Genomic DNA, 23,102 nt, shown 5'->3' with positions numbered 1-23,102 from the left:
CCAACTGAAGTTAAAACAGATTTACTAACAAATCTTTTGTCAAACAGCAGATTGACAAGACAACCATTCAACCAAGCGAACTAAGTTTTAGTATAAAATTTGATTTAATTCAATCATTTTTCTCCTCTTACATGCAGCATTTGGTCCATTATGGGAAGATTAAAACCTGAATTTTTTAGACTTTGTATGGAGATTTTTGTCCCTTTGCATGGAAAACTGTTAATAAATCATCATAAATGATTTCCACTGTGGTGTCCAAACAATGAGCAGACAGATGAGTTTTAAAGAGTTAAATCTCTCTCTGATTGATTCAGGATTATACAAATCCTCATGGAGTTAACACAAAGTGAACATAAAGCATTTTATAAAATGTAATATTTACTTTGTGTGTTGTTTGATAACTAACAGATCTCTGCATTTCAATTTAAATGTATTTTTTATTTTAATTCTAATGAATAGAGAGACAGAGAGAGAGAGAGAAATCTTTCATTCTGAGCACATTAATAATGTAAATGACTTTTCTCAGGAAGAGCTCCATGCTAAAGCCTCTCATTTGTAAATAAGCAGTGTGGTATTAAAGCGTATGAAATGTGATTTATGATGAAAGCGTGATCTGTTCAGCTCGAGTCAGTCAGGCTACTAATCACATGTGACATCACTAATAAGTGTGTAATTATGACTTTCAGACTCATTTCATGCTTTGCAACTTCGAATCATTTCTTTTAACAAACAAGGACACAGAGGAAAGATGCTGAAGAGAACATAAAGAAGACACAAATCTATTTTATGTGACAATCCCAAACCACAAGATTCACACTGAAAGCTTTTTCTGTTGTGCTGGAGTAAAAGTGGAGTATTTCTACCTGACAGCATAACAACAGGATTTTTCTTCAGTGTTCATTCTGCTGACACAAACATCGTAAAAGCATCATAAATATATCACAAGCACCATATAGCCGGTTACATAGGATGCACACGCATTGTCATGGTTTACGTGTCTGGAGTGAACTTAACTTTCGGTTTGTGTTTGTTTAATTGTCTGGCTATTGACCTCTGAAACAAAGAAAGAATGGTTAGGTTTCTAAAAAACAAAGTGAGACGGTGAGCATACAGTAGATCACCGCTGTGTGAAGAGCTGATCTGTAGCTTACATTCATTTATACAATAATATTAGCTTAGTGTGATGGTTTAGCTTTGGATATTATTTGAACTAAGGTCATTTATTTAGCTTATTATCAGAAATAATCTCCTCTAGAGGACTCTGTTGTTATTGATTCTTTATGGAAGTTTACCAGAAGTTACGTTTAGGCCATTAAAGTCGTTTCTGTATGTTGTTGCTCCTGAAAGCGTCTACACTATGTACTTATTTCATGACGATTTAAACAATGACACTCAGTTCATTTGGTATTTTTGTGTACAGTTTGTAATGTAATGTAAGAAAGACTGGCAGCTGCTGGCGTTTACAGCTGGATTGAGTTTGTTCCCTTGTGCATTTCGATGAATGATATTCATGTCTTTCATGTTGATTGATTTCGATCGGTTTTCAGTTCACAGAGAGAACGAGGACGCGTCAGTTCAAGGACTGAGAAGAACTCAATGTGTTTTCACTGAACATTGTGCTGTATGAATGAGATCTTAAGAGATTTACAGTTTTAATAAATGACCTAACAGTGACGTTTGCGTGTGTGCAGTCTAAGAAGTGAATATCACAGCAGAAATAATCTCAATTAAACTCCAACAAACATGTTTTTCACAAATGCACAGAAAATATTTATTATGATAAAAATGCAATAGCACAGTTGTGAATATAATCATTTATTTACTGCACGATAATGCAAGAAATGTACACATTATTATCTCGAGGTATAAAATCTTTGACTTAAATAAGCACTTTTCATTCATACAGTTACAAACCCTGAAGAGATCAAATCCCACACCAATGACAAAGATAAAAAATAGTTTGCAATACAAATGACCTGATCTCATGAAGTATTGCTCTGGATTTGCCTGTATAAAAAGCTTTATTTCTAACGACAGACACAAAATATGCATCGTTCTGAATTATATGTAGATATGTACATCAAAATAGAAGCTCTAGTTGAAGAAAGGCCTTGGTTGAAGCTGTCTGAAAGAGTGCTGTGTTGACATCATGTCCAGGAGAAATCTGAAAGACACATAATCATTCAAAATCAATAAATGAATGATCAAAATCAATTATTTCAATAGTTAGCAGTTTAAGAACAAACACAGGTCATGATACATCATCTTTTATTGTGTTTAACTTTGAATCTACGTGGCTACAATGCTACTTTAAAATATCATAATGATTATTATATCAAATATTAAATATCATTATTATATATACTGTATAAATTTCAGCTACTGTAATGCATTGACCAATCAGCATCATTTTTACACTGAATAAAACAATAGAGTCGATCTGTTTTCCAACAACTCAGGCTCATTGTTTGCACCACACCACAGACACAGATTATTAAAACGCTGGCACAGATCTTGAATGGCTGCCATGCTTACAAGGGCACAGATATAGCACACCACACGACTGAATAGTCAAACTATTTTCCACCTTCAGTAAGAGCGAACAAACAGTTCATCAATGTTTTAGTCTTCTAATGAAAACTTTAAGATCTTTGCACACCTGTCTGCTAATACATCAGATGTTGTTGTGATTAATGAGGTGTTTGTTCTGGACGATGCATGCACCTTTCATTCTAGTATGGAGAAAAAAACACTACTAAATATAATCTCAGACATAAATGATCAGAGCAGACATATACATAGACAGGCTGTAACAGGGCAACAACAACACAGCATGCCTCAACAAATAGCCTAAACAGCTAACAATACACTCTGCTTTGTCTGCTTACATAGGTAGACATCATACGTGCATTTGTCTGGATGTGTGTGTGTGTGTGCGTGAATGTGTGTTTGTGTGTGTGTGTGTGTGTGTGTGTGTGTGTGTGTGAATGTGTGTGTGTCTGTCAGTCTTTGTGTGTGTGTGTGTGTGTGTGACTTCCTCACGGAGTGGTTTAGGAAAACACACAGAAGCAGGAGGTCAAACTGCCAGTAGGATAAAGATGAAGAGTAGGATGAGGAAGAACCTTTCACACCACAAACCCTCAGAGAGCAACAGAAATCAATATCTGCTTCACATGACAATCACAGAAACATGAGAGAGAGAGAGTTGGGGGGGTGAGCGAGCGAGTGAGAGGGGGGGGGGGGTGAAAGAGCAAGAGAGAGAGAGAGAGAGAAGGGGTTGTAATTCGAGCAAGGCAGCGAGTCAGAAGAAACAATAATCTGTTACAGTACATCTACATTGACTACACAGTAAAATCCATCAGGACAAACTCAACACAATCGTGTGTGTCTCTATAAGAGTCTCTGTAATAAAGTGAAGATCACAACAGACACTAAATATATCTCATCTCAATACATGACACAATAATAAGCAGTCAATAAGAGACGAGATCTGGTTTAATATGATACCCGTCATCTATCATGACAATGTGTCTCTCATAAAGCATTAAACTAGGTACAAGTAGAAAATAACTCAGACGTCAGTGCAATTTTGATGTAGTTGTCAACTATTTAGTAATCTTTCTATTTGAAATACCACTGACTATCCTGCAGACAGATATTTTTACAGTTAGCATCACTAAAACACATCTTATGAAACATTTCAAAAACAAATATTTGCTTCACAGCATTATGAAGATAACAAACCACATGTTAACCTATAGTCAATCATTTTCACTAATCAGGTTTCCCACAACTTCAAATTAAAGACCTTTCAAGGACTTTTCAGATCTAATGCCCTCAAATTCAAGGACTAAATTTGGGGACACATTTGAAGTGAGAGCAAGGTTACATCATGTTACCTTTCAAGATACATTGTTACAGTTTCCTTTCGAGGGAACTTGCGCTGCGTCACTGCGGTGACACTTTGGGGACGCCTCCAGGTGTAAGTGCGTATGAATGTGTATATCAAATTCAACCAATGATGAGACTTAACGATAAAGACAGGGTGACGCGGGAGCCAGGAAGTATATCACTATCTGAAATATTGCCAAAGACGGCGTTACAGGGACGCAGTAAGTATGTCAAGAGAGACGCAGCGTCTCGTTCCCTTCTCAGGAAACAACAGTTACATACGAAACCCGAGATGTTTTCATGTGTCAAACACAACTATACAAAAAAGCATTTTGGTATGAATCAACATTCACATACAGAAGATATAAACATTTAAAGCGAACAGTTTAGCACGTGTGCTTAAAAAGTCTAGAATTTATATGATATTATCCTACACTACACAGGGAATGATATGGATTTGTTTTCCAGAAAACTTCTTGCATAAAATAGATTCAAGCACTTTCAATGACCTGTATCTATGTATGTAGATTTTCAAAAACTTCCCAAGGCCTTGAATTTTTCCCCAGACTCACAAACTTTCAAGGATTTCAAGGACCCGTGGGAACCCTGACTAATGAAGATCTCTGGTAAAATCATTTGAGCGCCATATATTCTGTATAACTTTTCCATATACTTTTATATTTTATGTCTTTACTAATATGTTTAAATCTAAATAAAAGACACATCTCTATAGCCAAGACTTCAAATAATGCAGCTCAATGGTTGTACATCAGATTAATGATGATCTCTGACTGAAATATTATGAACATCAGATTCATTATTCTTCATCTGTACCTCTTTAAGACTACACCATGTTTCAGGTGGATCCAATATCTTATGAAGACTACAGATAACCCAACATCTATCAGATGACACGCACCCCATACAGTAAATGACATCATCTATGAATTAACATAGAAAACTGTCAAATATGATGTATATAAATCCCTTATTATAACTTATCATTAATAGAAAAAAGACACATTTATTTTGCTAACTGTAAACACAATAATTATCTAACAACCTTGTTTTCTGACACAAATATGTATTTTCTGTGAAGCAGCTCTGAAATCTGTATTGTACTGTATTGTATTGTATTGTAAAAGCACCGAACAAATAAATGCTGCTTGACAACAATGCAAACTTTTGAATGTAATGCAAAAAAACTGCAATTGAATATTTGTTCATACTTTTTTTAATGAAACAAATATGCAGTCAATACATCATTTTTAATAAATAGCAGGCATATTTCACAAGAAAAATAAAACTTGTATCTGTGTTTATACTCTTCCTGGAGTTTTGTTTAAAAAACATTTTTCAGTGCAATTAAATCTAATCAATAATAAAACTATGTGATTTGAATGACATGAAGAAATCTAAAATAATCTTCCACAGCAGTCAAGAGTATAAAACTGACAGATTTAAAGTGCAGTAATGTGGATCCATATGACAGACAGACAGACAGACAGACAGACAGACACAGAGGTCAAGAAAAGATCTGAAATCATGGATAAGAGTTCAATAGCATCGCTTTACGCTTTATAAACACTGAGAGAATGAGGGGTAAATAACACAAACTAACACACAATAATGTGCACAACAGTTTGTCTAATGCACACAAACACATCTCAAGTGTAACATGAACAAATCTACTGTTAGTTGACATGACTTGTTTAACTTTGATTACATTGACTGATATTAAACCTTAAACATGATTCCAGTCGCTGTCTGATGAGATTTCACTACACCTGAACACATCTTTAATATCTGTGAGCTACTTCAACAACAGACAGACAGTTTGAGTCTGATCAGACAAATACATTAAACTGTGTCATTCCTACACAACAAATATAACATCCTGTTGAGATTTGACTCTTTACAGTGAGAATGATGGTGAATGGATGCGTGTTTAAACCTGTAATCTCTTCAGTGTCTGTACGTCATTACACAAATATATCAGAGGAATCAAACCTGTTATCATTCAATCCTTTCATTCATTTCAACAAAACGCTGACAAAGACGACAGAATTACTTTCCTTTATGACGGATGAACAGCATCAGCACTAACGGTGTGTGTGTTTTTGTGCGTTTGTGTGTGAGTGTGTTTGCGTGTGTGTAATTGTTGGCAGGGTTTGAGTGTAATGTGTGTGTAGTAATAATGAAATGGAGTCTGTGTTTATGTGTGTTGTTGTAATGGAGGGTGAAATGTGCTGAGAGCAGATATGAGCTACAACTCTCTGGATTTAAATATGAGCCATCAGCCAATGAGCACAGCCCGTTCATTCTTATGCGCTTTCACATGCAATTTAAACATTGAAATGTGAAACAAGTAAAAACACCTTAATGTCATATTTGTAATTTTCAGCTCACACATTTCTTTATATCCAGCAGACGGATAAATGTCTTATAGGACAGTAAAGATGCTGCATGTGATTTTATTTCATGTATTTGCAGACATCAGATTGGCTAACAGGTCTGTGGAGGGCGGAGCTAAGTTGATTTAATAGTTTCTATAGATTCTCATGCTCCTCCCTTTAGGAATAAACAAGTAATATAGATTGCTAAAATACATTTTATTGTTATGATATCTTATCTTAAACATACCACCGTGCTATAATACAGAAGGTAATTAGTTATGAGAGCTTATTCAGTATTAAAATACCTCTGACGTGTTGTGTTTATGAAGCTGCTTAGAGATTTGACTCTGTTCTGAGTTTTTACAGACACACAGATGAGTTAACTGTACTACATGTAAGGAGTTTAACTATCTGTTATCATCATCACTTCACGAGGTGATCAAACAGCACAAAGCAGGAGCATTAACTGATGCTAAAGATAGAAAGAAGTACATACATGTGCCTTTTATTTGTACAGATCGCAATGTAACTGTAAATACAAAAATAATGTAAATATATAACATCACACATTTTAGTACATATTTGCTTACATGTTCACTTGTTTATTTATGTGTTTTAATAAATATGTGTACTTTTAGCTTAAATTTCAAAGTAGAGCTGTGTTATGACAATAACGGTGTTTTATTCTATAATTACAGTATAATGTAAGTGTGTAATATAAATAACTGATACAGTATTGTCAGATAAAACACAAATACATTGATTACAGTATGTCATCTATTGACAATAAGCTACATTAAAGACATTATATTGTAAAGCAAAATATATTTTACATTCATTAATAATGTATTGTCTCTATAAAAGTGCTCAATGTTATTTAAGGACCACTTAACTATCTTAGATTTTTTTCATTGCGTTTTATTGTATATTTTTGTACATAAATATGCATGTGATCCCTTGAAAACTACATAACAGCTATCTTTTGTGTCCATCTTTTTAATACTGTGGCTTCATCAATACTTCAATATAATTTTGAAACATGTCGTCCTCACATTGATCTCTCCTCCTGTCATCTGATCCTTAATGAAAACGGAGAAAATACACACGTGTGTTACATAATGGGAGGTAAGGAAAAATGTTTTCAAGATTTATTAATAAAAATCTTGAGTGTCACCTTAAGGTAAAATGTGTCACATGACAATCTAAAGTATTTAAAATACAAATTAAATGTCAAGAAAGTCGTTTCTCTAACAGCAAACTTGCTCATCAGGATACAAACAAACGTGTCTCTGTTATTGCTATCAGTCATGCAGATTTGTAAATGCTGTTTAAAGTTCATTTAAATGCAGAAAATTGTTAATACAGTGAAATTCAGCCTAATGCATTGAATTGGCTAATAGATAATATCATTATAAACACCCTCCAAATTGTCCATGTATCTTTAAACGTATAGTTTATAGCACAACTAACTTTTACTTCTCAGTAATGACTTGATGTGTGCATGCTGACACCCTAAACAATCTAACAAACATCATTTTCAACAGATCTCAACACCTGTCTATGAGTCAAAGATGTTATTAAAACGATTTTTTCATACAGTTTTTGAGATTTCTGTCTTTCCTCAAAGTAGAAACAAGAGAAGATTAGTAATCAATAATCAATGTCTTATCTGGGACGCATGTTCTGGTGTGTTCTTGTGATGCTATAGTAAATAAAGCCTATAGACTTTTAGAGATATGCATCTTAAATGAATTTTGGTCTGGATTTAAAATGTGCAGTTTTCACACACAAAGCTGAAATGGAGTTGGGAAGTTCTGGAAACGACAGAGTAATGACCAAGATGAACCTAAGAGAGTATCCGATAAGATTCACAAAGTCCTCTGTGTGATATTCATCTCATCTGTTCCTCACAAACAATTTGTAGAAAGAGGAAGAAAAAAGCTTACAGATGAGGAATTCAAAATAGATTTAAACCTCGAGGTAGCCGGTTTCCTCTACCCACAATAACCCTAAATAATGTCAGCTCACTTAAAAACACAATGTCTGAAACCACAACATTAATGAGATACAACTGAAAATTCGAGAAAGCAAACCTGCTTTCAGAGGAGGAGACTGATAATATAAAATCTCAAAATTCTCAGAAATCATCTTAAACCACTGGAGGAGAACTAAGTATGTTTCTTAATGACATCTGGGCAACAAACACTACGATACGTGAGACCTATTGTTCAGCCGAATATAAAGGTTCACTCAGACCACACTACTTTGGACAAATGATCCCCGTCTATGTACCTGAACCAGATGATTCCCTTGCAGATGAGGGCATTGCTGACAGTTATAACAGGGCGTTGAGCAACTCGGCGGACGCCCCAGAGTTTCTTCTGAGAGATTTTAACATCTGTGAATTATCTGTTCTCCTGATGAAGTGGGAACAGTACAAAACTAGTCTGACGAGACAGATCTTAAACATAATCTTAAACAAATGTTTCAGTATAGTAGAAGTTGATTATGTATCAAGATCACATCCACCATTAGGACGTCATAATGTCATTCATCACGTCATCCATTAAGTGCAGTCACAGACTCATTAGAGTCATTAGATAATCTCAGAGACTGCTTTGAGAGCCCTGATTTGGACTTTGTTGTAGTGATGATGAGTTGGTAAATGACACGATCACTGGTTACGTCAATTTTTGTGCGAAGGCTGCGGTTCCAACAAAAAATGCTAGACAACCTTGAACAAAGATCTTAAAATAAGAAAAAAATAGTTTTTCATGCTACAAAACCTATGACAATAAAAGCAGAAGAGGTAACCGGAGTGCTCAGAAGAATTTAACCAAATAAGTCTACTGGTACTGATGGCATTAAGGTCGCTGTCCTAAATGTTCTGCAGTTTAATTTGGGCATGTATGTACTAGACAGTTTCAGGTCTTTCTGTACCAGCAGCATGGAAAAGCACTACCAGTACCTAAAACACCTCAACCTAAAGCTTTAAAGACTTTCTCCCAACATCTATCCTGTGAAACTCTCTACATCCACTACAACGTGCCCATATGTGTCCAACCAACTCACTGACTTTACAACACAAAGCTCACCACCATTTAGAGAAAACAAATCCTCGTGTCAGAAATCTCTTCATGGATTTCACATCAGTGTTTAACACTCTACAACAGCATATTTTAAATAACAGATGATCAAACACTGATGAAATATGCTGATGATATGGTTTTAAATTATTGCCAAACAGACATGAACAGTTATTACACCTGTTTTGAGCATATTGACAGTCTTGTAATGGAATCCTCTTATTGATAATAGGATTCTAACTATTGTCTATAGATCAGTGATGGAGAGTTTTTAATGTACAATATGATATTGAAATCTAACAATGAGATATTATACACAAGTTAAGCAAGAAATGGAGTATAATGCAGGATCTGTTTTCAGATTTCTTTAAAAATGGCAACAGTGGAAAGGCCAGGTCTACAGGGGGGACCATGGAGGCACTGCCCCCCCCAGGTTTTTCATCTGCTCCAAATATGTCCAGCCAACCATAAAAGAACAGAGCGACTCTTTAGACAAATAGTGTCCCTTGTTGGCAAAAATCACTTAAGTTAGCTCCTGCCCACCAATGTCTGGGTGTCTTACACAAAGCTTAGACGTCTCTTCAGCAGCTATTTAACTCACAAGAAAAGTACTACTAGGGGTGGATAATTAACAGGTAGATATGATAAACCGGTAGAAATTTGTCAACAGGTAGAGATTTCTATCGTGGTTAGGCACCAAAATCATGTTGCTGTGAACTTGGTCACGAAAACTTAATGTTTGTACATGTATTGAAGCACCACAGTTTTAAAACAAGTGATTTTAAGCCATTGAAACACATACAACAGTGCTATGCATGCGCTGTTACTGTGTGAGAGGAGCGCGCAAGTCACCTTAAATACATATATGCACTAAAATTCTTGTCTTTGCAAGTATCCTCATAAACACGACAATTGAGGGCTTAAGAGAAAGTAAACAGCTGAAAGAGAAATTAATAATACAATATTATTTATTATCATTCTTTCATCACTGACTGTTCATCTTCAGTGAGCTTGAGATTTGTTTGATTTTAAATTTTATTTTTTATGCAAATGTTTTTACATTTTTGTAAACATTATGAAAATTCTACGGCATTAAGTATTTTAATAACATAAAAACCTTACAGATAAAGAAAACTCAACCGTGATACACATTGTTATCATGATAAATGTAATCCTATAATGATTTAAGATTTTGATCATATCGCACACCCTGAATACAACTATTCTCTATGATGGTAACCTCAAAGAAAACTCATCTTTAAAATTTATATCAGAAAAGATGCAATTCACTATTACATAAATCATAAAACAATGTTGACATTAAAAAAAGGTATAATTCGGTCAGGGAACATTTGGTACTCTTCAGAAAAAAATCTTCAGAAAAAGTCTCATATAGCATTTTATTCCCTCTGCATTTGTCGACATTGATAAGAAACAGAATATGAATGATGTTTTTTCTGTTTGAGGAAGACAAATAAAGTGAAACCTTCAGATCTGTTTTATATATATATTTTACATTAAGTGTCATGACTGCTCCCTCTCAGTCCAGCAAGTCTAATACTGACCCGAACAGATGAAACTTATCAGCTTTATTTCTGCATTGAGGACATAGGCGTTGTGACTGTTTTAAATCTTTATTTATTTTTAAGGATGTATTAAAGCAATAAGCCCCAAGAAGCAGTGGGTTAGCAGTGCATTTTATAACAGCTAAGGGGCGTAAAACCCCCTTAGCTGTTATAAAATGCACTGTAACCCCACTGCTTTGCGGAGCTTATTGCTTTTATAAAACGGTAACTTCATATGCATAACGTTAGCAAGATCTCATAAAATAAAACACAAATAAGTTGTAATTATATTACTACAAATATCACTCTTCCGCCAAACAAAGTAGTTCCTCAGAATCAAGTGTGACTAAACCAGAGCACAGTTCCCAACCAACACTGACACAGAAAAGACAAAATGAAAATATGATTTAAGACTGTGGTGTTTATTTTTATAAATCAACATTCATCTAATTTATACATTAACATTTATATCGTGCAACTGTTGAAGTGATGATCAAATATGGAGATAATTCTATTTTTGTGAAGAAGTTTTGTCAGAGATCAGATTCAGAGCCTGATCAAAACACGGTGGTAGTGTTGAGTGAATGCGTCAGTGTTTAAATTGGGTAAGATCGCCACCTAGTGGATAGCAGAAATATGAATTTGAGGTAGAAATTCCTCAGGGAGCGTTTTCTGTTTATTGATTAGATGACTCAACAATATTTATTGATATTTATCTGGATATCGCCATTAATTGTGCAATTGTAGACAAATTAAAATATGATTAAAGACTGTGATGTTTACTTTCATATATCAGTACGCAGCAACAGTGGCGCAGTGATACTTATGTAATGTGGTCTGAACTGTGAGGTTACTGGTGTATTTTATCACAGCTTAGAACGCGTTTCAACCAATCAGAATGAAAAACCAGAACTGCCCCGTTTTATAATACAGATTTTATGAGTTATTAAGTACATGTATGTGTATGTAGTGGGACATAAGTGTGCTACACATGCTTTATTATGTGATATGTGAATGCATTGTATATTTTGTCAAGATGTGTCTCTATGTGCCAAAGATGAATTTCTGCTCAGGAAACAGTAAATGTGAAGTATTTTGAATCATATAAGGAGTCTGGTAAGGTACAATACAGTTTGATAGACAGCACTATAGTATTTAAGGGTTTATCTCACAACAACAAGAGTCAAAAGTTCAGCTGAAGTAAATATAAAAAAAAAGATTTTACACCTCAGACGAAGCTTTAAAACAGAAACAACTTCTCTAAAACATAAATCAGCCATTAATATACATAATCAACACTAATCTACACACACAAGCAAACCGTACAGAGACAAAACAAGGCTTTCTCATTTGAATAAACAGATACCACCTTCCAGTAATTTAGACAGACTCATTTATCTTTCAAGCACACCATGTGACTCAACACTGGAATTAATGCAAAACCCATTGGTTTGTGCGCGCAGCTCAGTAATTTGTATTTAAATTGTTCAGTGCGTTGAAGTGCTTTTCTACATTCAGATGTGAGGAGGAACGGCGAGGTCTTCACCTCATAAACAACTGAAATCCCACCGAGAGATAAACACATCAATTCACTGATGAACACAGCTCAGAGGTCAACAGAGAAGAGCGTCTTATTCAACAAATTAAATGGCTTTAAAAAATGATCATATTTATATATACACTTCTTATTACAACATTCCTTATCAGATGATGTCACTAAGCTCCTCCCCCTCAGCATCACAATTCCATATAGGCAAACTCAAGCTCCGCCCTACATCCTGTCGTCAATGAGCATCACGTAACAAAAGACAAAGAAAGAATGAAAATAAGAAGAAGTTAAACTTCAGCCGGCTGGAATGGAGCGATATGAACTATTAATTTCCATTAAAAATGAATGGGAGGAAGATGATGAGGAGAGTGCGCTGAAGTGATGTGACTCTTCAACCGCATCCTAATGAGACTTTGAATATTTTATGTTAGCGTGACCCTTCGAGCCAGTCGAATCCTCTCATGTAGATTTCATCATCACAGTGAGCTCTTCACAATCACCAGAGATTAAATTCATCTTCACATGAGACACGAGCGCTCTCATTGCTACTAGTGAACGGATTTCAACCACGCCAACAAACTAAACTCATCTTTATATCAGTGGTTCTCATCCTGGGGGCCGCGAGATGGTGCCAGGGGGGCCCCAGTTTTATGACATTTTATAAAATACAAATATATAAGGCTACTAAATAACAGCACTACTTTGAATAATTTTATATGTTTTGTTTAGTTAAAATTTTACATTTTAGAACAAATTTGTAATAAATTTTCTTTGGGGGGGCCACGAAGAAATGCACTGTACACAGCCGCACGCTGAAAAAGTTTGAGAACCACTGCTTTATATAACAGAGACTTACTGATTGGTCAATACATGAACTGTTCAACAGTAAGAAACTCAATCATGTATTAATCTTTATACAGCACATTATAGAAGCTAATAATCATTACAGCAGAAATTCTCATCAATCTTGACACTCAAGATCTCAATGTTTCTGTGTGTATTTCTGAAGAGGACGTCAGTGATGTATGCTGTCAACGTCTCACCTGCTGCTGTGTGTCTACGCCGCTTTGCCCTCGATGTCTCGTGTGGATTCGGCGGCTCGAGCCAAACTGTCGGCCATCAGCGCTTCCTCCAGACTGCGGCGGGCCTGATGAACCTTCAGCTCCTGTTCCCTGAGGAGACAAAAGACATCGCTTTTAAAAGACATTGTGTCTCTGTCTGTCTGATCATCTGTGACCTCTCTTTATCTGCTCTTACCTGCCATCTCACGCCTGTCAATCATTCTCAAACCCGTCTATCACCTCCTCTAACCCCTAACCACAATTCCCACATGCGGTCTCTACACAAACCTTAAACCCTCTGATGATGACAGCATATATTTATATCATTTTGCCCTTTTGAAGTAAACGCTCTAGTGTAATATGATACAAAATCTACCCAGACATCACAGACGAGCTCCAGACACAAACACTGCTCTGATATGAAGGACTTTTTTCCTGCTCATATTTAAAGTCGTCTCGTGAAATGCACCTAAACAACAACACGACCATGACACTCACGCATCACATTCATGTTTCCTTGTGGTAGCGTATATGTCGGACCGTTGACGTGAAGTAAATGATTTGTTGGTTCCTGCTTGTTCACATAAATAGTGTAAAAGTTCATTTTTTTGCTTCTTTTGCCACTTGATGTTGTCTGGGCCAAGTTTACATTGATGTCAGATCTTTCATACTGATCAATGACATTCTGTCTTACATTTGCATTGAATGTTGTGTTGGTTGCTCCCACGTGTGTACTGTCTAATGACATTTTGTAACCCGATTGACAACTGGATAAAGAAAAGCATTTAGCAAAACGACAATAAAAAGCAATTGGCAAACAGAGAGAGAAAAGCTATTTAAAATGGCCATTTCAATTATTTATTCATGTTATTGTTTTATATATTAAAGTTTTAAATCACGCATTAAATAAAGAGTTTTAAAATTGTCTATTTATTTTTCAATTTAAAAATGTTTTATTGATCTATTTAACTTCATTTTAAAGCACAAATTTGAGAAACTGTTTAAAATAGGTCTATTTATGTGTCAAATTTAAAGGTGTTTGATTTATTTCCATTCTTATGTTTAAATTATTAAATTGAGATTAATTGGTTTCTTATTTAAATTTTAAACTGGCACAAAACATCCCCCATACTCTAAAAGCATGAATTCAAAAGGATTTTAACACAAGAAAGCAATCCCAGAATGCATTGAAGTCTGTGGAAAAAAAACACATAAAAGATGGCAGATAAATGGATAGAAAATGTCAATCATAAACATGTTTATGTAGGCAGCGGACAGCAAAGCAGCTTAACCTGAAACCTTCGATTTAAAGTCAAAGATTCACACCACAAACCTCCTTCTGCTTCACCTGAAGCTGCTTTTACAATAATAACTCAAGACTGACACACAATAAAGGCAGAAAGAGATCATGTGTGATGATAACATCACGTGTCTTCACAGCTCATTTATTAACATCCACTGTTTACTGTCTGCCCCGAGTCAATATATGAGCCAAGAATATCAGATCTTTGAAGAATCAGACCAGACGTGGATGAACACGGAGGAGGTTTGACATCATCTGCAGGTCATGACGGTTGATTTTAACCACACAATACTTTAATAACACATACACTAATAGAAGCTTGTTTGTTGCTGTATTTCAGTATTAACATGAGAATGATTACTGGACAAACGGGAAAAACATCCGCTGGCAGCACGCGGCCTGAATTATAAAGATCCTGAACACAATGACATTCCAGTGCATCTCTATCTGCAGGCATACAAACACAAGAGCTGACATGATGCATTTCTTTGACTAACTGCATTAAAGCCTAAAACATTACACTACTGGCGCGGTTTATTTTAACATCTGAATGAAAAAACAATGTGTGCTGAAATCTCTCAGACCTGACATCCACTGAAAGCTGCTGGTCAAACCAATGAAGAAATTAATGAACACACACACACACACACACACACACACACACACACACAAACACACACGCACACATGCATAAGCACACGCAGAGTCATTTATGTGCATCTACTGCCATCTAGTGTCTCACCCAGCAAAACTACATCCACACATTCAGCTGAAAGCAGCAAATATCTACAAAATAAATAATAATAATGTTTAAAGTAGACCTGATCACCAACACACTTTATCTGGACAGAATCTGAAATCCTGATTCATGAAGAAAACATCAGATAATACCTCAAATCATCATTTCAGTACTGGAGTAAATCTCATGAGAATTCAGATCAACTTTAGACTTTTATCAGTTTGAGTCTTGAAGCAAATAAACACACAAACACTCACACAAAACTGATCACAAACTTCATTATGCCGATTACGCTTAATAATTTGATAAGGTGTGGGGTCATGTAAATGAACAAAATGGTTTTCTTTTATCTGGGGAAGCCCATAAACGGCATAAACAAAAAACAATCTGCACAGGTAGTTTTTTGCACATTACCCTAATTTTGCGTTGCATGTAAACACCTTAACCATGTTTCTCGCAGTTTTGTCTCCATGTGTGAAAGATAAACATCACATGTGGAAGTAAGCGCAATGTAACGCATAAAAGTCTGTGCTGGACTCAAGACAGAGAAAATTAAAGCTCATGTTTGATTTGAGAACGAGAAGAGATACAACAGCATAGTGATAGACAGATTTCCCCTCAAAATTCCATGTAATGTAGTTTATGTAGCCGGTTTATTGATTTGCATGTAAATTGTTTCTATAATAAGCAGATTTTTGATAGTTATCTGCTTATTCTGTGCATGTAAACGCACTCATTGCCATTTTTCTGATCAGTGTGATGTCATGCAGTGCTGCCGGGTCCAAACAATCTCAAATGCCGTAAGAAAATAACAAAACAATCACACTAACATACACTCATTTCATATTGCAAAACTCTCAAAAACACCCAATCCTATTTTTTATTTTTATAACAAAATCTTCTGAGATTTTACAAATATCTAAAAATAAGCAAAATCACCTAAGAAAATAAGTGTAGTTTTAGTCAAAAACGATACAATTTAAGTGAATTGGCAGATTTCATCATACAATAATGCTCTTAAGCGTCTGTTTAAATATATCCTGTATTGAAATGAGCGGTGGCTTTGACCCAGAAACAGTATTTTTACGTCATGATGACTTAACATCCCATTGAGTTTGTGGTGTATAGTGTATCTATATACAGTAAGAGAGATGATTACCTGATGTCTTCATCAGTAACAGTAAAAGCTTTACACAGCGGTTGGGCTGTATTGAGCCATATGGCGGGGTTTTTCTCTGCAGCTGTGGACGTTTGACCCGTGATCGGAGCTGAACTCATGTGTAGAGCACTCGCTATAGCTGACAGAAGAGTCTCATCTGATGAATCTGGACCAATACCTGAAGCAAACACACACACACACACACACACACACTTAATAACATCATATAGAAACATCTCACATGAGACAAAATGACAATGAGAGACGCTGATGGTGTCGTACTTTGTAAACCTTTGGGCAGCTCCATCGTTCGAAGAACTTCTTCTGTCACGTCTGAAGATCTCAGTCCTTTCAAACGCTTTTCCCAGAAGAGCTGCAAGGAAGAGAAACAAGAAAAGATTAAATGTCAGCTGGCCAAAAGTTAATTGTTTATTCACCCTCATAAATTCAAAAACCAATGTTGTTATGTTTAGGATTGAAAGAAACTTCAACAACAACATTTCAGGGTCAACAATCACATAAAGTTAGCTGATAGGTAGATTTCTTTAAGGGTCTTGGAGACATTACTACAGTTCTTCTGGATTTTAAAGGGCATCTATTATGACCTTTTTACAAGATGTAATATAAGTCCTCAGGTGTGCCCAGAATGTGTCTGTGAAGTCTCTGTTTAATGTCTGTACCTTTAAATGCAAATGAGCTTCCACATGATTATGTAATACACAAGGTCGCGTGACACAGCTAGTGCAAGATGAGAAGTTGTGGTTAAAAAGTACTTTTTTGTAAAAGTGAGGATGGTTTGGCTAGATAAGACCCTTATGTCTCGGTTGGGATCTTTTCGAGTCCTTTGAAGCTGCTTTGAAATTGCAAACCTTTGAGGTCCACTAAAGTTCACTAGATGGAGAAAAATCCTGGAATGATTTTCTCAAAAAGCTTAACAAAAAAAGACAAAAACATCTTGGACGACATGGGGTTAATTATATTTATGAAAGTGAAATATTTCTTTAATCTGTCTCAGTTTCTTTAAAAGTAAAAATCAATGGACTTCAAAACCGTGAAATCAGATCTCTATCAGACTCCTGAATATAAAAAAGTCACAGCGGTTTAACAAATAATTGCAGAAAGAATCTCTGGAAACTAATATGTCCTACTTACTATACAGCAAGAGATATGAATCAATGGTGTAAAACCATTTTTGGGGGTGAAAACGTGCCTCTTTTGCACAGATCTGTATAAACGCAAAGTCTGTTCCTCATACACAACTTCATATGACACTTTTATAGTTATTATGAGTTTAAGAAGGCATATGTCAATGTGTGTTTCACATGAAGGTAAATGAAGTACTGACGTTTATTATCCAGAGGGCTTATTTATTTAATTATCTATGTCTTAATGACACAAACAGTTTAAAAGGTCAAATCCTCCCATAGGTCAAAGTTCACTATTATCTTAGATAGTTGTGTTGATGAGTCAGAAGAGTTTCCCCTCGAGTCCCATCTGCCCGGCACATTAAGATTAAAGTCTCCACGAGCTGCGTTCGGATAAATCACTGTTAGAAACATCCAGAAACACCGAGTCCAGCACAACCCAGAGGAGACATGAAGAGCAGCGCTCGGCTCATAAACAGATCAGGATTTACTCCAGTGAAAGATTCAATAAAACTCCTTCATGACCGCCGCGGGGACTGTAGAAAGAAATCCAGCGGCTGCTTAAAACAATTCAGCCCTTAAAACAGAATCATGGTCTCAAAGCAACATCACTGAACCCAAAGGAGACCAAACGATAGCGTTTACTGCCTTCAGAACAGTTTTAGATAATGACATGAGTTCACATTAGGCTTTAATGCTGATTGTAAGAGTGTTTAAAGGCGTACTGAAGCTTTATAATGCAGCTCAGGTAAGATGACAATCATATGAATAAATCATTGAGGTGAATGAACGGCTGATAACATTGTGGTTTATTCTGCTTCAGTGTCTGGACTGTGAGGATTTCTGCAAGCTCAGTAAAGAGCAGACAGTAAGACAGATTACTGAGGTTAAGAACAGCGTGTTGCTGTGTTTGAATCTAATGTTAAACTAATTGAGTCTCTTTGGTGCATTTAAACTCTTAGGAAGAAGAGAATTGATGTGTGGTTATATATCCAGGAGTCTTTCAAAGACCTCCTTTAACAAGCAGACCACTTCATCTGTGTCTTCAACACTTCTACCCATCTGACATCTTCATAAACTTATTCCACAAACAGATCACATGATGATGGATAATAAAACTAAATAATAATTTAAGGGAACATTTCACAAGAAAGATGTCAAATAAATCTTTGGTGTCCCCAGAGAACGTATGTGAAGTTTTATCTTAAAATACCCCACAGATCATTTATTATAAGATGTTAAAAGAAATGTGCCATTTTTGTGTGTGTCCTTTTAAATGCAAATGAGCTGATCTCTGCACTAAATGTCAGTCCTGTGGTTGGATAGTGCAGATTTGGGGGCGGTATTATTATAATGAGATCCCCCTTCTGACATCACAAGGGGAGACACATTTCAATGATGACTTATTTTACATGCTTGCAGAGAATGGTTTACCAAAACTAAGTACTCGGTTGATCTTTTCACATTTTCTAGATTGATAGAAGCGCTGGGGACCCAATAATAGCACTTAAACATGAAGACATATTTAATGATATGTCCCCTTTAAACAAGGACCACTGTGATTAGGAGACTTAGGAGACAGATACAGACAGACAGACAGAAAGACAGACAGAGAGACGGACAGACAGACAGACAGACAGACAGACAGACAGAGAGACGGACAGAGAGACGGACAGACAGACAGACAGAGAGACGGACAGACAGACAGACAGACAGACAGACAGACAGACAGAGAGACGGACAGACAGACAGACAGACAGACGGACAGACAGACAGACAGACAGACAGACGGACAGAGAGAGGGACAGAGAGACGGACAGACAGACAGACAGACGGACGGACAGAGAGACGGACGGACAGAGAGACGGACGGACAGAGAGACGGACAGAGAGACGGACGGACAGACAGAGAGACAGAGAGACGGACAGACAGAGAGACGGACAGACGGACAGACAGACAGACAGACAGACAGACAGACAGACAGACAGACAGACAGACAGACAGACAGACAGAGAGACAGACAGACAGACAGACAGACAGACAGACAGACAGACAGATGGACGGACAGAGAGACGGACAGACAGACAGACAGACGGACAGACAGACAGACGAACGGACAGAGAGACGGACAGAGAGACAGACAGACAGACAGACGGACAGAGAGACGGACAGAGAGACGGACAGACAGACGGACAGAGAGACGGACAGAGAGACGGACAGAGAGACGGACAGACAGACAGACAGACGGACAGACAGACGGACAGAGAGAGGGACAGAGAGAGGGACAGACAGACGGACAGACAGACGGACAGACAGACGGACAGACAGACAGACGGACAGAGAGACGGACAGAGAGACGGACAGACAGACAGAGAGACGGACGGACAGACAGACAGACGGACAGAGAGAGGGACAGAGAGACGGACAGACAGACAGACAGACAGACGGACAGAAAGACGGACAGAGAGACGGACAGAGAGACGGACAGAGAGACGGACAGACAGACAGACAGACGGACAGAGATACGGACAGACGGACGGACAGACAGAGAGACGGACAGACAGAGAGGCGGACAGACAGAGAGACGGACAGACAGACTCGCAGACAGACTCGCAGACAGACAGACAGAGACAGACAGACAGACAAACAGACAAACAGACAGACAGACAGACAGACAGAGGGACAGACAGAGGGACAGAGAGACGGACAGACAGACAGACAGACGGACAGACAGACGGACAGAGAGACAGACAGAGAGACGGACAGAGAGACAGACAGAGAGACGGACAGAGAGACGGACAGAGAGACAGACAGACAGACGGACAGAGAGACGGACAGAGAGACGGACAGAGAGACGGACGGACAGACAGAGAGAGGGACAGAGAGACGGACAGACAGACAGACAGACAGACGGACAGAGAGACGGACAGAGAGACAGACGGACAGAGAGACGGACAGAGAGACGGACAGAGAGACGGACGGACAGACAGAGAGACAGACAGAGGGATAATAATAAACCCTGATGTGATTGTGACTGTACAGTGAGTGGAGTGTAATGTAAGAGATGATGGCTTCTTTAGTGACCTCTAGTGTTGAACACAACACAACACAACACAACACAAACACTACAGCAACACTGCATCATAAACATAACAACATGTTTTTATAATGAGAGATTTACACAAACACATAATGAAAGAAGCTTGATTTAATCTCTGTAAACTGATCTGATGACACAGCTTGATCTGATCTGAGATCAGTCTACTCACCTGTCTGGGCTGCTCTGTAGCTCTCTGAAGATCTGCTTTTACTTTGTTATTGGGATGGTTCACTACTTTAGTGACGGGCTGTTTAAAGATGGAGGCCGTTTGTCGGATGGGGAGAGCTGTGTTCAGATCCGGCTTTCCCTACAAGAGACACACAAATGAAGCTTTTATTCATTTATGTTATTTATGGTGACCAAAATTACTCTCATCTCATCTGCCAGCTGAAAGAAGAATTACACTGACCACAGATCAGTGAAGAGTCAATCAGATCACATTTTCTTATACATTGGCATTGCTTGATTCTGCACCTGATAAATCCCAAAATCTCCCACAGTCCTGTCAGAAATGCATTTTATTTGGAAATATTTTTTGAATGTTTTGGGTGAATTAAAAGCAGAAGCTGTCACTTCAGTGTATTATTTCTCTCAATAACATCTGTGTGTGTGTGTGTGTGTGTGTGTGTGTGTGTGTGTGTGTGTGTGTGTGTGTGTGTGTGTGTGTGTGTGTGTGTGTGTGTGTGTGTGTGTGTGTGTGTGTGTGTGTGTGTGTGTGTCTGTGTGTGTGTGTGTGTGTGTGTGTGTGTGTTGAGTGGGCTGTTCCTGGAATGAACCAACGCCAGATCCACGCCAGAGCTCCAAATCATAACAGAAAGGGTGTAGTCGACTTCTGCAGCTCAGAGATCTGTGCATATGTGTGTGTGTGCATGTGTGTGTCAGAAGTGGGTCACGGGGCGAGGCGCAAAAAAACACGACTGACACACCTTTAACGTCCACGATCGGTGACAGACCTGTTCTTAAACATCCAGGAGAACACAACCAAAACCAGACAGAAATTAAGACTCATTTCAGAACTTCATGAGAAAGTTAACTAAGAAAGAGTCAAAGAATATAGCCATGAGAGGCACTAAAGGCTTTTGAAAATGAAAGGAAAAATACAACAACTGAGATTAAATCAGATGTGTGTCCTGAAAGAAACACGTCACTGTACAGACATGCACACGAGAAACATTCACACAGTGACACGCTGAAGAATTAAGTCACGACACCAGTTCACATACCAGTACACAAGTTAGACTATGTCCCTACTCGTACTACACAGTATGCACTAAAAGTATATACTCTTTTTTTTTATGAGAAAGTATATTCATTAATACATTTCATGTCATTTCATCATTAAAATAGTATGCACAATGCCAGATTTTTGTAACCGTAAGCACTTTGTAAGCATAGGTCACGCATGCACTTAAAAGAGAATGTAGTGCATTTTGTCACAATGTGCATGTGTCGATTGTCTGTGTACAAATCAAAGCTCATTGTTCTGAGAATGCACCGATTGGCCAGCTATTTAGTTAGTTGTGATTGGCCGAATAACTGAAGTGTGTAAGCGGAAATGTGACGCTCCTTAACATATTTGGAAGATCAGCTCCCAAAGCGATAATAAAGGCAGGGTTGCCAGATCCCCATATCAGCCCAATGGCCATTCACAATCAGTCCAAAAGCAGCTCAATGACTCTTCACAGCCCAAATACTAACAAATAATGAACAAAATCCTTCCATCTTTAACCCACAGAAAAACATCAACCCACAGAAATGGTTTTAAAGAAGACCAATACAGAACTCAGCAGAAAGATCCACATACCTGGCAACCCTGGTGAATAGAGATAATATCGTTTTATACCTTTTATGCACTTTTATAAAAAGCCTTTGTGCACCAGACAACATGGTGGCGGCCACAATATTACTTTGCGAATGAAAGTTACACCCTTCATCTTTGCATATACATTAGGGCGGTGTTATGCAAATCTTCCCTTCAGTATGACGTCCAATTGTGGGGGGGTGTTTGAATGAATTTTAGGAAGGAGTGGATAAGGCTTCAATTTTGGGGTTTAAAACTTTACAGATCTTCTATATGCACAAGACAAAGGAAAACATGAACATCTGAT

At 37.4% G+C, this 23,102-nt stretch overlaps 1 protein-coding gene across 2 annotated transcripts in view; it reads right to left on the bottom strand.

The window, feature by feature from the left end:
• Window positions 1-1,746: 1,746 nt before the first annotated feature.
• Window positions 1,747-23,102, bottom strand: part of mbd2 (methyl-CpG binding domain protein 2) — a 35,780-nt gene continuing 14,424 nt past the window's right edge. The window contains exons 3-7 of one of the 2 annotated variants that reach the window (XM_055198079.2): window positions 21,164-21,301; window positions 17,032-17,122; window positions 16,750-16,927; window positions 13,531-13,659; window positions 1,747-2,164 (exon numbers count right to left, since the gene is read on the bottom strand). In XM_055198079.2, coding sequence (XP_055054054.1) covers window positions 13,545-13,659; window positions 16,750-16,927; window positions 17,032-17,122; window positions 21,164-21,301 — 522 coding nt within the window. In that variant the 3' untranslated portion in view covers window positions 1,747-2,164; window positions 13,531-13,544. Of the gene's footprint in view, window positions 2,165-6,795; window positions 7,367-13,530; window positions 13,660-16,749; window positions 16,928-17,031; window positions 17,123-21,163; window positions 21,302-23,102 lie in introns of those variants that run through there. The other variant, XM_055198080.2, reaches the window with a different exon arrangement.

Source organism: Misgurnus anguillicaudatus, chromosome 22 (assembly GCF_027580225.2).
Source record: "Misgurnus anguillicaudatus chromosome 22, ASM2758022v2, whole genome shotgun sequence".
Taxonomy (NCBI): Eukaryota; Metazoa; Chordata; class Actinopteri; order Cypriniformes; family Cobitidae; genus Misgurnus; species Misgurnus anguillicaudatus.
This window is presented reverse-complemented; position numbering and strand designations above follow the sequence as displayed.